The following is an 11,330-nucleotide window of genomic DNA, read 5'->3' as shown; positions in this document are numbered from 1 at the left end:
TGTGTGTGTGTGTGTGTGTGTGTGTGTGTCTGTGTGTGTGTGTGTTGATCCTCAGGTGGTGGAGCAGGGCATGTTCGTCAAACACTGTAAGGTGGAAGTCTACCTCACCGAGCTCAAGCTGTGTGAAGACAGCAACATGGAGAACGTCGTCACGCGCCGCTTCAGCAAAGCAGACACTATAGGTACAGCTATGTGTGTGTGAAACCAGTTCATGTGCAATTATACATCAAGCTCGACTGAAGCGTATACTTAGACAGATTCATCTGGCACGCTGCCAGAACTCAGAAACTATGATCGTGTGCAAAGCTTTAATGAAGTGCTTTTATTGAAAAAGGTTATTGGTGAAGCACTTAAAACTACATCACCGAGGTTATATTCCTTGGTAGCTATGTTTTGTATTGATTAGTAAGATACTAATCGGAGCATCTGTGGCGACAGACAGCATCGAGCAGGAGATGCGGAAATTGTTCAGTATCCCGGACGAGAAGGAGACGCGGCTGTGGAACAGGTACATGAGCAACACCTTTGAGCCGCTGAACAAGCCAGACAGCACCATTCAGGACGCAGGGCTCTATCAGGGACAGGTGAGACGCGCCTCCTGCGGCTAGCGCTGATTCAGTCTAGTGTCACTCATGAGACTGACGCCTGTACATCACTGCGGGTTTGAGTGAAGAACGGCTAGTGATGGAGACACCAGGCTTGCATTCACAAGTGCACTTTCTAATAATATTACACGTTTATTTCTCGGTAAGACAGTAAAGCACCGAGCTTGAGTTGGGAAGCATGCATTTACTTATTTTAAACAACAGTAACATGTGCAACATCTTAAACTTTATATAAAAAATTATATATTCTACTCTTATTAAATGTTCCATTATTCGTTATACGGAGCTGACTGATAACTTCAGTGATTATAAAAGGAGCACTCTTGGTGTGTGATTCAGCTGCAGATGGAAGAAAAGCTTGTTTTTCAAGGCACTTTGTGACTTTTCTTTCTTCATGCACAAAAATGTTTTTTTTTTTTTTTCTTGATTTGATTTTACAATTTTATAATTTCTAAATATAAAGCAAAAAGTAGAGATGAATGACTAATAAGCCAATAAGTGCTCCTCTGCTGCCATCTACTGGTTATAGTGATAATTTTGTGTCTTTTTTTATTTTACATAGGTCTAAGTGTTTGTTTACCACAAAGTATGTTTTGGTCAGCCCATTAAAAATAACATTTAAACTGTATAATTTTTAGTGCTTTAAAGTGCTGGAAATAGTTGTGTGAAAAGCTTGAAAGTCACTGAAAAGTGCTTGAATTTCTCTCTCAAAGGTTGTACAAACCCTGAAATGAATAATGTAACAACATTCGACTATTTCTGCACAGCACCATGGTTCTAGTTAGCGTTAGCGTCACCTGTTTATAGCAGAGGATTCTGTGTAGAATTCCAGCGCTTCTCTCTGGATCTCTCAGCGCTGTGCTGTAACAGTGTCGCCAGATCAACACTGCTTCCCAAGTAAACCTGTTCTGAGCTCGGACCGCTTTTCTCGCGCTGCGCTCAATTATTGGCCCGAGCTGATAAACGGTCCACGCTGCGCAGCTCAAAGGACTAGTGCGGTTTCGTTTGCTGTCTGATGTTTCTCATGTGCAGCACTTATGAGTTGGGCAACGCGGTGGTCGCACCAGTGCTACCGCTTACGAAATTTAGTCGCGCTGGCAGAAACAATAGTCTCAGTCTGGAGCCCTGTGATGGGGAGGAAGTAGATTTGTTCGAAGGCACTGGTTCTCCAGTCACAGTGCAGTTCAGTGGTGAAACAGGAATTGTGGAGTCATCGTGGCATGTTCAGTTCGACGGGATCACGCTTGCGTTTTGAGCCACAAAAAACTCTATAAAGACATCATAGGACCGTGTGATTGAAAATAGCTGGTTACTGGAAAACTGCTGAGCTGCTCTCACATCACTGTCGCTGCTTTAATCAGTTCCACACACACACACACACACACACATATGATAGATGCCGTGGTGTAGAAGGGCTTAAACAGTAATGAGAACGAGGTCTTTGAGTCGTAACAGTTTTTCTCTGGTTTTCCTCTGTCTGCAGATTCTAGTGATCGAACAGAAGAATGAAGACGGCACGTGGCCTCGTGGATCTTCAGCGCTCAAGTGAGTCATGTGACGCACAGATCATCACATCATTGCTTTAGAGCAGATGCTTCGACACGTGCTTGTCTGCCCTCTGGATCTCCTGATCTCTCCACCAGGGTCGTCTCCTGTAACTCACGCTCTTCTTGTCTTTTGAAGGTCATCTGGTGCTTCCACTCTCTCTGCTTTACCAAAGATCTGCCCTTCATCTCTCACAAACAATCATAACAGCAGCTTCAGCGGCCGCAAGTAAGCCTGCGGGGGGCGGGGCCAGGGGAGGGCCAAGAGAGAGGGAGGGTCGAGTGAGTAGGCGGGCAAGGAGAGGGTCGAGTGAGTAGGCGGGCAAGGAGAGGGTCGAGTGAGTAGGCGGGCAAGGAGAGGGTCGAGTGAGTAGGCGGGCAAGGAGAGGGTCGAGTGAGTAGGCGGGCAAGGAGAGGGTCGAGTGAGTAGGCGGGCAAGGAGAGGGTCGAGTGAGTAGGCGGGCAAGGAGAGGGTCGAGTGAGTAGGCGGGCAAGGAGAGGGTCGAGTGAGTAGGCGGGCAAGGAGAGGGTCGAGTGAGTAGGCGGGCAAGGAGAGGGTCGAGTGAGTAGGCGGGCAAGGAGAGGGTCGAGTGAGTAGGCGGGCAAGGAGAGGGTCGAGTGAGTAGGCGGGCAAGGAGAGGGTCGAGTGAGTAGGCGGGCAAGGAGAGGGTCGAGTGAGTAGGCGGGCAAGGAGAGGGTCGAGTGAGTAGGCGGGCAAGGAGAGGGTCGAGTGAGTAGGCGGGCAAGGAGAGGGTCGAGTGAGTAGGCGGGCAAGGAGAGGGTCGAGTGAGTAGGCGGGCAAGGAGAGGGTCGAGTGAGTAGGCGGGCAAGGAGAGGGTCGAGTGAGTAGGCGGGCAAGGAGAGGGTCGAGTGAGTAGGCGGGCAAGGAGAGGGTCGAGTGAGTAGGCGGGCAAGGAGAGGGTCGAGTGAGTAGGCGGGCAAGGAGAGGGTCGAGTGAGTAGGCGGGCCAGGGGAGGGGCGAGTGAGGGGGCGGGGAGAGTGAGTAGGTGGGCCAGGGGAGTGCCGAGAGAGTGGGAGGGGCAAGTGAGTGGGCGGGTTCAGGGTGAGAGAGTGGGAGGGGCCAGGGGAGGGCTGTGTGTGGATGGTTGGGCCCAGGGGAGGGTTGTAAGAGTGGGCGGGGCCAGGGGAAGGGTGTGTGTGGATGGGCGGGTTAATGAAACACTTCATGAAATCTTCATGGAGAAGGGATCGGTTGCTTGTTGGTTTGAGTACTTATCCATAATTTGATGTGCAGCTGACTGTGTGTTCGGCCACATCACTGTCTACTCAGTTTATTGACATAGTAAATTCAAACAATCCTGCTCCCCGACACATACATTCATTCAGTTCTGAGGGATTTTCAAGCAGGACGTTCCACCTTCATGTTTGTGTGAGTCTGTGATCAGTCGCATGTTCAGCGATGTGAGATTAATCAGATGACACTGACTTTAATGTCTAATCAGTGAAATGTGCATCACACCTGTGCATTTGTGAGGTCAGAGCGATGCGTGTCCTGCGCTCACTAGCGCTTCAGTTAGTGTGATGCTCGTAGCTGCAGTGCATTGTGGGAATGGAGGGCTGGTCCTGTGTGTAATTCACTTAGCAATGATTCGTTAGCTTCAGTTTGGCTCTGTTCCTAAACACCGAGAGCTGCCGATGCTTTAATGCGTTAGTGCTCACATGTTCAGAGTTCGCTCGTCTTTATTCATTTTGTTGAAATGTCAATGAAATGGACATCAGCTCACTTGCCAGCATAGCAAACCGCTGAAACCAAAATGAGCCTTACAGAGCATTTCAGATCGCTCACTGACAGTGCTGTGGAAAAGTAAGTGCACCCCATGAACAGATTCTGGATGTTTATTTGGACAGTGATGTAACATAATGAAAATTTGATTTGGTTGGAAATCTTTTATTCCACAAAATCATCTACAGAAATTCAGTTCTCTTCGATGGATAAAATAGGTGCACTCCTACATCTGGTAGGTGATATTTGACTTTGGCAGAAATCACTTTCTGTAGGCGTTTCTATCAGGTTTTCTGATATTGGAGGGGTTTCATGCACGTTCAGTCCATTTCAAACCCTCCTCACAGCGTTTCAGTCAGACTGGGATCTGTACTTGGTCTTTCCAGACCCTTCCAGCATTGATCGTCCCGCATGTTTCAGGTCATTATCACGTCCACTTACGGTCCACGCAGCTCCTCAGAGAGTCTTTGGGTTATATATATGAGCTCATAGCCGATGTTTTGACGGCATGTTGGTAGGCGGTTCTTGAACTCCAGTGCAGTGTTGCGCTTTGCTCTTGGGATGAATTTGGCGGGACGTCCAGGCCTAGACCGTTTCCAGTGCTCTGAAACCTTCTCCATTTGTAGATTATTGTCAAAGGATTGGGAATGCTTTAAATCTCTTTCCAGACTCATAATCTCGCTTTAGGCGTGATGGCACCGTGTGCTTCAGTGTTAATGACCGAACCAGACCAGTTTAAGGAGGTCTGTATGAGGCCTAGTCTCCTCTCTGATCGGTGCACTGGTTTTCGACTGTGTGAATGTCATGTGTTTGTGTGGTGACTGGTCAGTTCTTCTTGTCACTGAGTCATATTCGTTAGGGAGTGAAGAGTCTTCCTGCATGTTTTGGGCCGTCGCTGCATTGCTCTGATCATCTGCTCTCTCTGCTGCTGCTGTAACTGCTGTGACCGTGGCTTTCACGGCGCTGTCAAACGTCTGCGTCTGTCCGTGCGTCCGCAGCATGAAGAGCTCCAGCTACAACCTGCCATCCTACCCGCCCTACAGCAGCAGCTACGAGTGCTCGGACCCGGGCCGGCGCGCCGAGAGAGCCGGCCTCTGCGGCCTGTCCAACCTGGGGAACACCTGCTTCATGAACTCGGCCACACAGGTGAGGCCCGCTGAGCTTCTCCACAGCATCAGGCTGTGCTTCTGTGTGTCCATCCTGAGCTCAGTGTGTGTGTGTGTTGCAGTGTCTGAGCAACATTCCTCCTCTGACCGAGTACTTCCTGAAGGACCAGCACCAGGACGAGCTGAACCAGGACAATCCTCTGGGCATGAAGGGTGAGATCGCCAAGGCCTACGCCGAGCTCATCAAGCAGCTGTGGTCTGGGAAATGCAGCTACGTCACGCCGCGACCCTTCAAGGTAGAGATGAAGCCTGCCGTCAGGAGCTGGTGGGCCTGACAATTAGAAATCTGAACCGTGTTCAGACACCATGACGGCAAATTTACATGGTGAAAAACAAATGGTTTTCTTAAAAATAACATTTAGTCTGTTTTGAGTAGAGCATATTTCCAGAGAAAAAAGTATCTGCAATAGCAAGAGGAAAGAATGTCACTGAGACGCTGTATTTGCTGAGAGATATTTTTCATGTGCTTTATAGTGTTGTGATGTGAATGTGTCACTCATGTTTCGTCGTTGGCCTGCTGTCGGCTGTTGATCTGAAGGCGTGCGTGCGTCTCTGTGCTGATGCTCTGTTAGACTCAGGTGGGCCGGTTCGCACCTCAGTTCTCAGGCTATCAGCAGCAGGACTCTCACGAGCTGCTGGCCTTCCTGCTGGACGGACTGCATGAAGACCTGAACCGCATCCGCAAGAAGCCCTACATCCAGCTGATGGACGCCGACGGCCGGCCCGACAAGGTGCTTCATCACACACAGGACGCTCACTAACCGCCCGACTTAAAATGTGACCTTTTGTAAGTTTCCTTAAGTGTCGGCAGTCTAATTTACTACTGAATTTGACTAAACCAAGACTGGGTCAGATCTGTGAAAAGTCCAGTTTTAAAAAACTTAAATCACTTCAAACAGCATTATTCAAGTGTAAGTACAAGTAAAATGTAGTTGTCAGACTGCAGAAGATGGTGAAATCATCCAAAGAGGTGAAACCGTAAGGAGTTGCAGCATCTAAACATGCACTGCTCTCTTATGTTGAAATGTTGAGCTAATAGTTTGATGCTGCAAACCTCATGTTCCTCATGTGAACGTGTGTGTGAGTGTGTGAGAATGAGCTCCAGAGTCTGCAGACTGACGCTTCTCCTCTGGATCAGGTGGTGGTGGAGGAGTGTGTGTGTTAAGAGTGTGTGTGTGTGTTAGTGTGTGTGTGTGTGTGTCTGGAGTGTGTGTGATTGAGCTCCAGACTGACGCTTGTTCTCCTCTGGATCAGGTGGTGGCGGAGGAGGCCTGGGAGAACCACATCAAGAGGAACGACTCCATCATCGTGGACATCTTCCACGGCCTGTTCAAGTCCACGCTGGTGTGCCCCGTGTGCTCGAAGATCTCAGTGACCTTTGACCCCTTCTGCTACCTGACGCTGCCTCTGCCCACGAGGAAGGAGCGGTCGCTGGAGGTGTATCTGGTGTGGCTGGACCCGCTGGCCAAACCCACTCAGGTGCGTCACACAGACTCCGACATTGCTCAAAACAACACATCGATCGTCACTCGTGGATTAATCAGTTAATCAGAAAACTGTGTTTCAATGGAAACTAACAGTTACCTGTGTCTCATACTAGCCTTTTCAGCTAGTTTGTTTCTAATGCACTGTTGTGGTTTGTGTTCCAGTATAAGCTGACGGTGCCTAAAGTGGGCTGCATCTCGGACCTGTGCGCGTCGCTGTCGGCTCTGTCGGGCATCCCGGCTGAGAAAGTAAGCGTCCGTATCGAGAGTCTCACGCCTGCTGAACTTCTCTGCACTCACAGTGTGTCTTCTGCTGTGTCTAGATGGTCGTGACGGACATCTACAACCACCGGTTCCACCGCATCTTCTCCAGCAACGAGAACCTGAGCAGCATCATGGATCGCGACGACATCTACGTGTGAGCTGCTGCTGCTGCTGTGGTCAGTGAGTGTGTGGAGGGCTGCTGCTGTGTGTCTCATGTGTGTGTCTGTGCTCTGGAGCAGGTTCGAGGTGGCTGTCAGCCGGCTGGAGGACACGCAGCACGTGCTGATCCCCGTCCACCTGCGGGAGAAGTACAAGCAGTCGGGCTTCAACCACACCAGCACGCCGCTGTTCGGCCAGCCCTTCCTGCTGAGTGTGCCGCGCTCCGTCAGCGAGGACAAGCTCTACAACCTGCTGCTGCTGCGTCTCTGGTATCTGCTCGCACGGCTCACAGCTCACACACTCCTGCCTCATCACAGATCAAACCGGCTCAGCCATACGACTCACAATCCCCTTCACGTCACACTGATGCCATATGATCTCATTTATCTTCATTTTCTTAAGTCTCACTGTTCATCCATCTCTGTCTGGTGTGTTCTACTGATGGGAGTGTTCGTTGCTCACATTGTTCTGTGTGGTTTCAGTCGTTTCGTTCGTCCGGCCGCGGAGGACGAGGAGTCCGAGGAGACGCTCCCGCCCAAGCATCCCTCCATCAACGGCAGCGCCACCAATGGTGTGATGGAGGAGGGCTCGCCGAGTAAGCATGCTGTTTGCCTGTTCATCCCACGCTCATGTTTGAGATGTTTGCTCTGAGATACAAGCGACTGAAGCCTGGCCCGTCCCGCAGGTGAGATGGAGACGGACGAGCCGGATGACGAGTCCAGTCAGGACCAGGAGCTGCCCTCGGAGAACGACAACAGCCCGTCGGAGGACTCGGTGGGACTCGGAGACAACGAGCTGGAGAACGGCGTGGACCCCGGCAGAGCCCCGGCGCTCACGGCCCAGAAGAAGAGGCTCTTCACCTTCCAGTTCAACAACATGGGGAAGAGCGACGCCAGCTTCATCAAGGGAGAGATCCGCTTCGACGAGGACCACATACTCAGCGGTGCGAAGCGTTCCCGTTACGGTACAGAGCCTGTGGTTTCCTGAGCTGACCCTGTGTTTGCCCTGTTTCCATGCAGACAGATGCTATCTGTCCCTGGACTGGGAGCCAGAAATGAAGAGGAGGTACTTCAATGAAGCTGTGGCGGAGGTAAAACTCTCCTGTTCCCCAGTGTCGTGACGTTTGAGACATGCTCATAAGTGCTTGAATGTTCTCTCCAAAGGACTTCGATAAGCACGAGAGCATGGAGTACAAGCCGCAGAAGAAGAGCTTCTTCAAGCTGAAGGACTGCATTGAGCTCTTCACCACCAAAGAGAAGCTCGGAGCAGATGACCCGTGGTGAGGCTGAGCTCTGCTTTTCATGCCAGCAGCGCTTCTGTCTGAAACAAACACAAGAATACTGAGCTCTTGCTGTGACTGAGTGTTTCAGGTACTGTCCCGACTGCAAGCAGCACCAGCAGGCGACCAAGAAGCTGGACCTGTGGAGCGTGCCGCCGGTGCTGGTGGTGCATCTCAAGCGCTTCTCCTACAGCCGCTACATGAGGGACAAGCTGGACTTGCTGGTGGACTTCCCTCTGCGGTACACACGTCTGTCTCCCTGCTCTGTTCCAGTGTTTCACGCTGCTTTAATGTTGGGTTAGTCAGCTGTACTGACCGTGCCGTGTCTCCCGCAGGGACCTGGACATGTCTGAGTTCCTGATCAATCCGAGCGCGGGGCCAAGCCGCTACGACCTCATCGCCGTCTCAAACCACTACGGAGGCATGGGAGGAGGACACTGTGAGTACAGCAGAGCCAGGCGCAGAGTTCAGGGCTCATCTTTAACACTCACACACATCACAGCTGTTAAATGTGGTGTTTACATGGAGTAATCGTAATATGAGTTTACCTTACGAACCCAGAGTCTCCGCAGCAGTAGGAAAGCGATAAAACCAGCATCTTCCATCCGAAGACTTGTGTTGCATTTGTGTTGCATGGTGTGTTTTATGTCGCAGAATAAAACGTGAACGTATCTTTAGCCTGTGTGGACCACGGACCTTATTTTAGGGATTTGACCAAACTCCCATTCAGAAAACCCATTGACTCTGGGACGATGGAACCGGAAGTGCTAAAATGCTAACTCGCTTCCGGGTTTTTGCCTACAAAGTGATGTCATAGTTCCACCACTCTATTAATCAGTAAGAAAAGATAGTTTCCTGTAGTTAACATTAAAATGTTCACCTTTAGCAGAAATAACAGTGATGTCATCCTTCAAATACTGAAATGTTTCCGTGGCTTGTGTTCAACATAACATGATCATAACAGCGTTCTACTGAACTTCATTCTTCCATCCTCTTCTTTATTAGCCACATCATCACTGCAGCGCTTTCAGCGCAAATGCACATAAACAGACCTGCCACTGTTTATCATACGGTCTTAGCATTCTCTGAACTGTTTTTCAAGTAATTATTTACTTTGTTGATTCTGTTGTTTTTCATTTTTATATTGATATTTAACAAAAATGGGTATCAAGATTTGTAATATTTTTACTATTAAACATGGATGTGGTGATTATTATTCAAATCAGAAGCTGAACTGATGGACTGTTGAATGTAACATAGCTGGTTTCATTGTCAGACACTGCCTACGCCAAGAACAAGGAGGATCAGAAGTGGTACAACTTTGATGACAGCAGTGTGTCGCCGAGCAGCGAGGAGCAGACCGTGGTGAGACTCCAGCCGTCTGAAACACAGTGATGCTTCTTCCGTCACTCACTCGCTCTCATGTCACTCAGAAGAGACAGTCAGACGCAGCATTGAACCCCACTGTCTCTCACAGTATGAGCACACACGCACGCACACACACACACACACACTCACTCACTTACGCACACACACACACTCACTCACTTATGCACACACACACACACTCACTCACTTACACACACACACACACACACACTCACTCACTCACTCACTCACTCACTCACTCACTCACTCACTCACTCACTCACTCACTCACTCACTCACTCACTCACTCACTCACTCACTCACTCACTCACTCACTCACTCACTCACTCACTCACTCACTCACTCACTCACTCACTCACTCACTCACTCACTCACTCACTCACTCACTCACTCACTCACTCACTCACTCACTCACTCACTCACTCACTCACTCACTCACTCACTCACTCACTCACTCACTCACTCACTCACTCACTCACTCACTCACTCACTCACTCACTCACTCACTCACTCACTCACTCACTCACTCACTCACTCACTCACTCACTCACTCACTCACTCACTCACTCACTCACTCACTCACTCACTCACTCACTCACTCACTCACTCACTCACTCACTCACTCACTCACTCACTCACTCACTCACTCACTCACTCACTCACTCACTCACTCACTCACTCACTCACTCACTCACTCACTCACTCACTCACTCACTCACTCACTCACTCACTCACTCACTCACTCACTCACTCACTCACTCACTCACTCACTCACTCACTCACTCACTCACTCACTCACTCACTCACTCACTCACTCACTCACTCACTCACTCACTCACTCACTCACTCACTCACTCACTCACTCACTCACTCACTCACTCACTCACTCACTCACTCACTCACTCACTCACTCACTCACTCACTCACTCACTCACTCACTCACTCACTCACTCACTCACTCACTCACTCACTCACTCACTCACTCACTCACTCACTCACTCACTCACTCACTCACTCACTCACTCACTCACTCACTCACTCACTCACTCACTCACTCACTCACTCACTCACTCACTCACTCACTCACTCACTCACTCACTCACTCACTCACTCACTCACTCACTCACTCACTCACTCACTCACTCACTCACTCACTCACTCACTCACTCACTCACTCACTCACTCACTCACTCACTCACTCACTCACTCACTCACTCACTCACTCACTCACTCACTCACTCACTCACTCACTCACTCACTCACTCACTCACTCACTCACTCACTCACTCACTCACTCACTCACTCACTCACTCACTCACTCACTCACTCACTCACTCACTCACTCACTCACTCACTCACTCACTCACTCACTCACTCACTCACTCACTCACTCACTCACTCACTCACTCACTCACTCACTCACTCACTCACTCACTCACTCACTCACTCACTCACTCACTCACTCACTCACTCACTCACTCACTCACTCACTCACTCACTCACTCACTCACTCACTCACTCACTCACTCACTCACTCACTCACTCACTCACTCACTCACTCACTCACTCACTCACTCACTCACTCACTCACTCACTCACTCACTCACTCACTCACTCACTCACTCACTCACGCTCGCTCGCTCGCTCGCTCACTCGTGCACACTCACACACACTCACTCACTCACTCACTCACACA

At 50.0% G+C, this 11,330-nt stretch overlaps 1 protein-coding gene across 3 annotated transcripts in view; it reads left to right on the top strand.

Annotated features, from left to right (window-relative positions):
- usp15 (ubiquitin specific peptidase 15) overlaps nucleotides 1–11,330 on the top strand; it is a 13,932-nt gene that overhangs the window by 1,504 nt on the left and 1,098 nt on the right. The window contains exons 2-19 of one of the 3 annotated variants that reach the window (XM_016482619.1): nucleotides 56–182; nucleotides 439–584; nucleotides 2,089–2,150; nucleotides 2,289–2,378; nucleotides 4,892–5,039; nucleotides 5,122–5,295; nucleotides 5,632–5,790; nucleotides 6,314–6,538; nucleotides 6,709–6,792; nucleotides 6,867–6,961; nucleotides 7,047–7,235; nucleotides 7,449–7,561; nucleotides 7,652–7,909; nucleotides 7,986–8,056; nucleotides 8,130–8,245; nucleotides 8,337–8,486; nucleotides 8,581–8,684; nucleotides 9,522–9,610. In XM_016482619.1, coding sequence (XP_016338105.1) covers nucleotides 56–182; nucleotides 439–584; nucleotides 2,089–2,150; nucleotides 2,289–2,378; nucleotides 4,892–5,039; nucleotides 5,122–5,295; nucleotides 5,632–5,790; nucleotides 6,314–6,538; nucleotides 6,709–6,792; nucleotides 6,867–6,961; nucleotides 7,047–7,235; nucleotides 7,449–7,561; nucleotides 7,652–7,909; nucleotides 7,986–8,056; nucleotides 8,130–8,245; nucleotides 8,337–8,486; nucleotides 8,581–8,684; nucleotides 9,522–9,610 — 2,400 coding nt within the window. Of the gene's footprint in view, nucleotides 1–55; nucleotides 183–438; nucleotides 585–2,088; nucleotides 2,151–2,288; nucleotides 2,379–4,891; nucleotides 5,040–5,121; nucleotides 5,296–5,631; nucleotides 5,791–6,313; nucleotides 6,539–6,708; nucleotides 6,793–6,866; nucleotides 6,962–7,046; nucleotides 7,236–7,448; nucleotides 7,562–7,651; nucleotides 7,910–7,985; nucleotides 8,057–8,129; nucleotides 8,246–8,336; nucleotides 8,487–8,580; nucleotides 8,685–9,521; nucleotides 9,611–11,330 lie in introns of those variants that run through there. The other 2 variants (XM_016482622.1, XM_016482621.1) reach the window with 2 other exon arrangements.

Source organism: Sinocyclocheilus anshuiensis, unplaced genomic scaffold, assembly GCF_001515605.1.
Source record: "Sinocyclocheilus anshuiensis isolate Anshui unplaced genomic scaffold, SAMN03320099.WGS_v1.1 scaffold1074, whole genome shotgun sequence".
Lineage (NCBI taxonomy): Eukaryota > Metazoa > Chordata > Actinopteri > Cypriniformes > Cyprinidae > Sinocyclocheilus > Sinocyclocheilus anshuiensis.
Note: the sequence above shows the minus strand (reverse complement) of the source record. Positions and strands in the feature narration are given on the sequence as shown.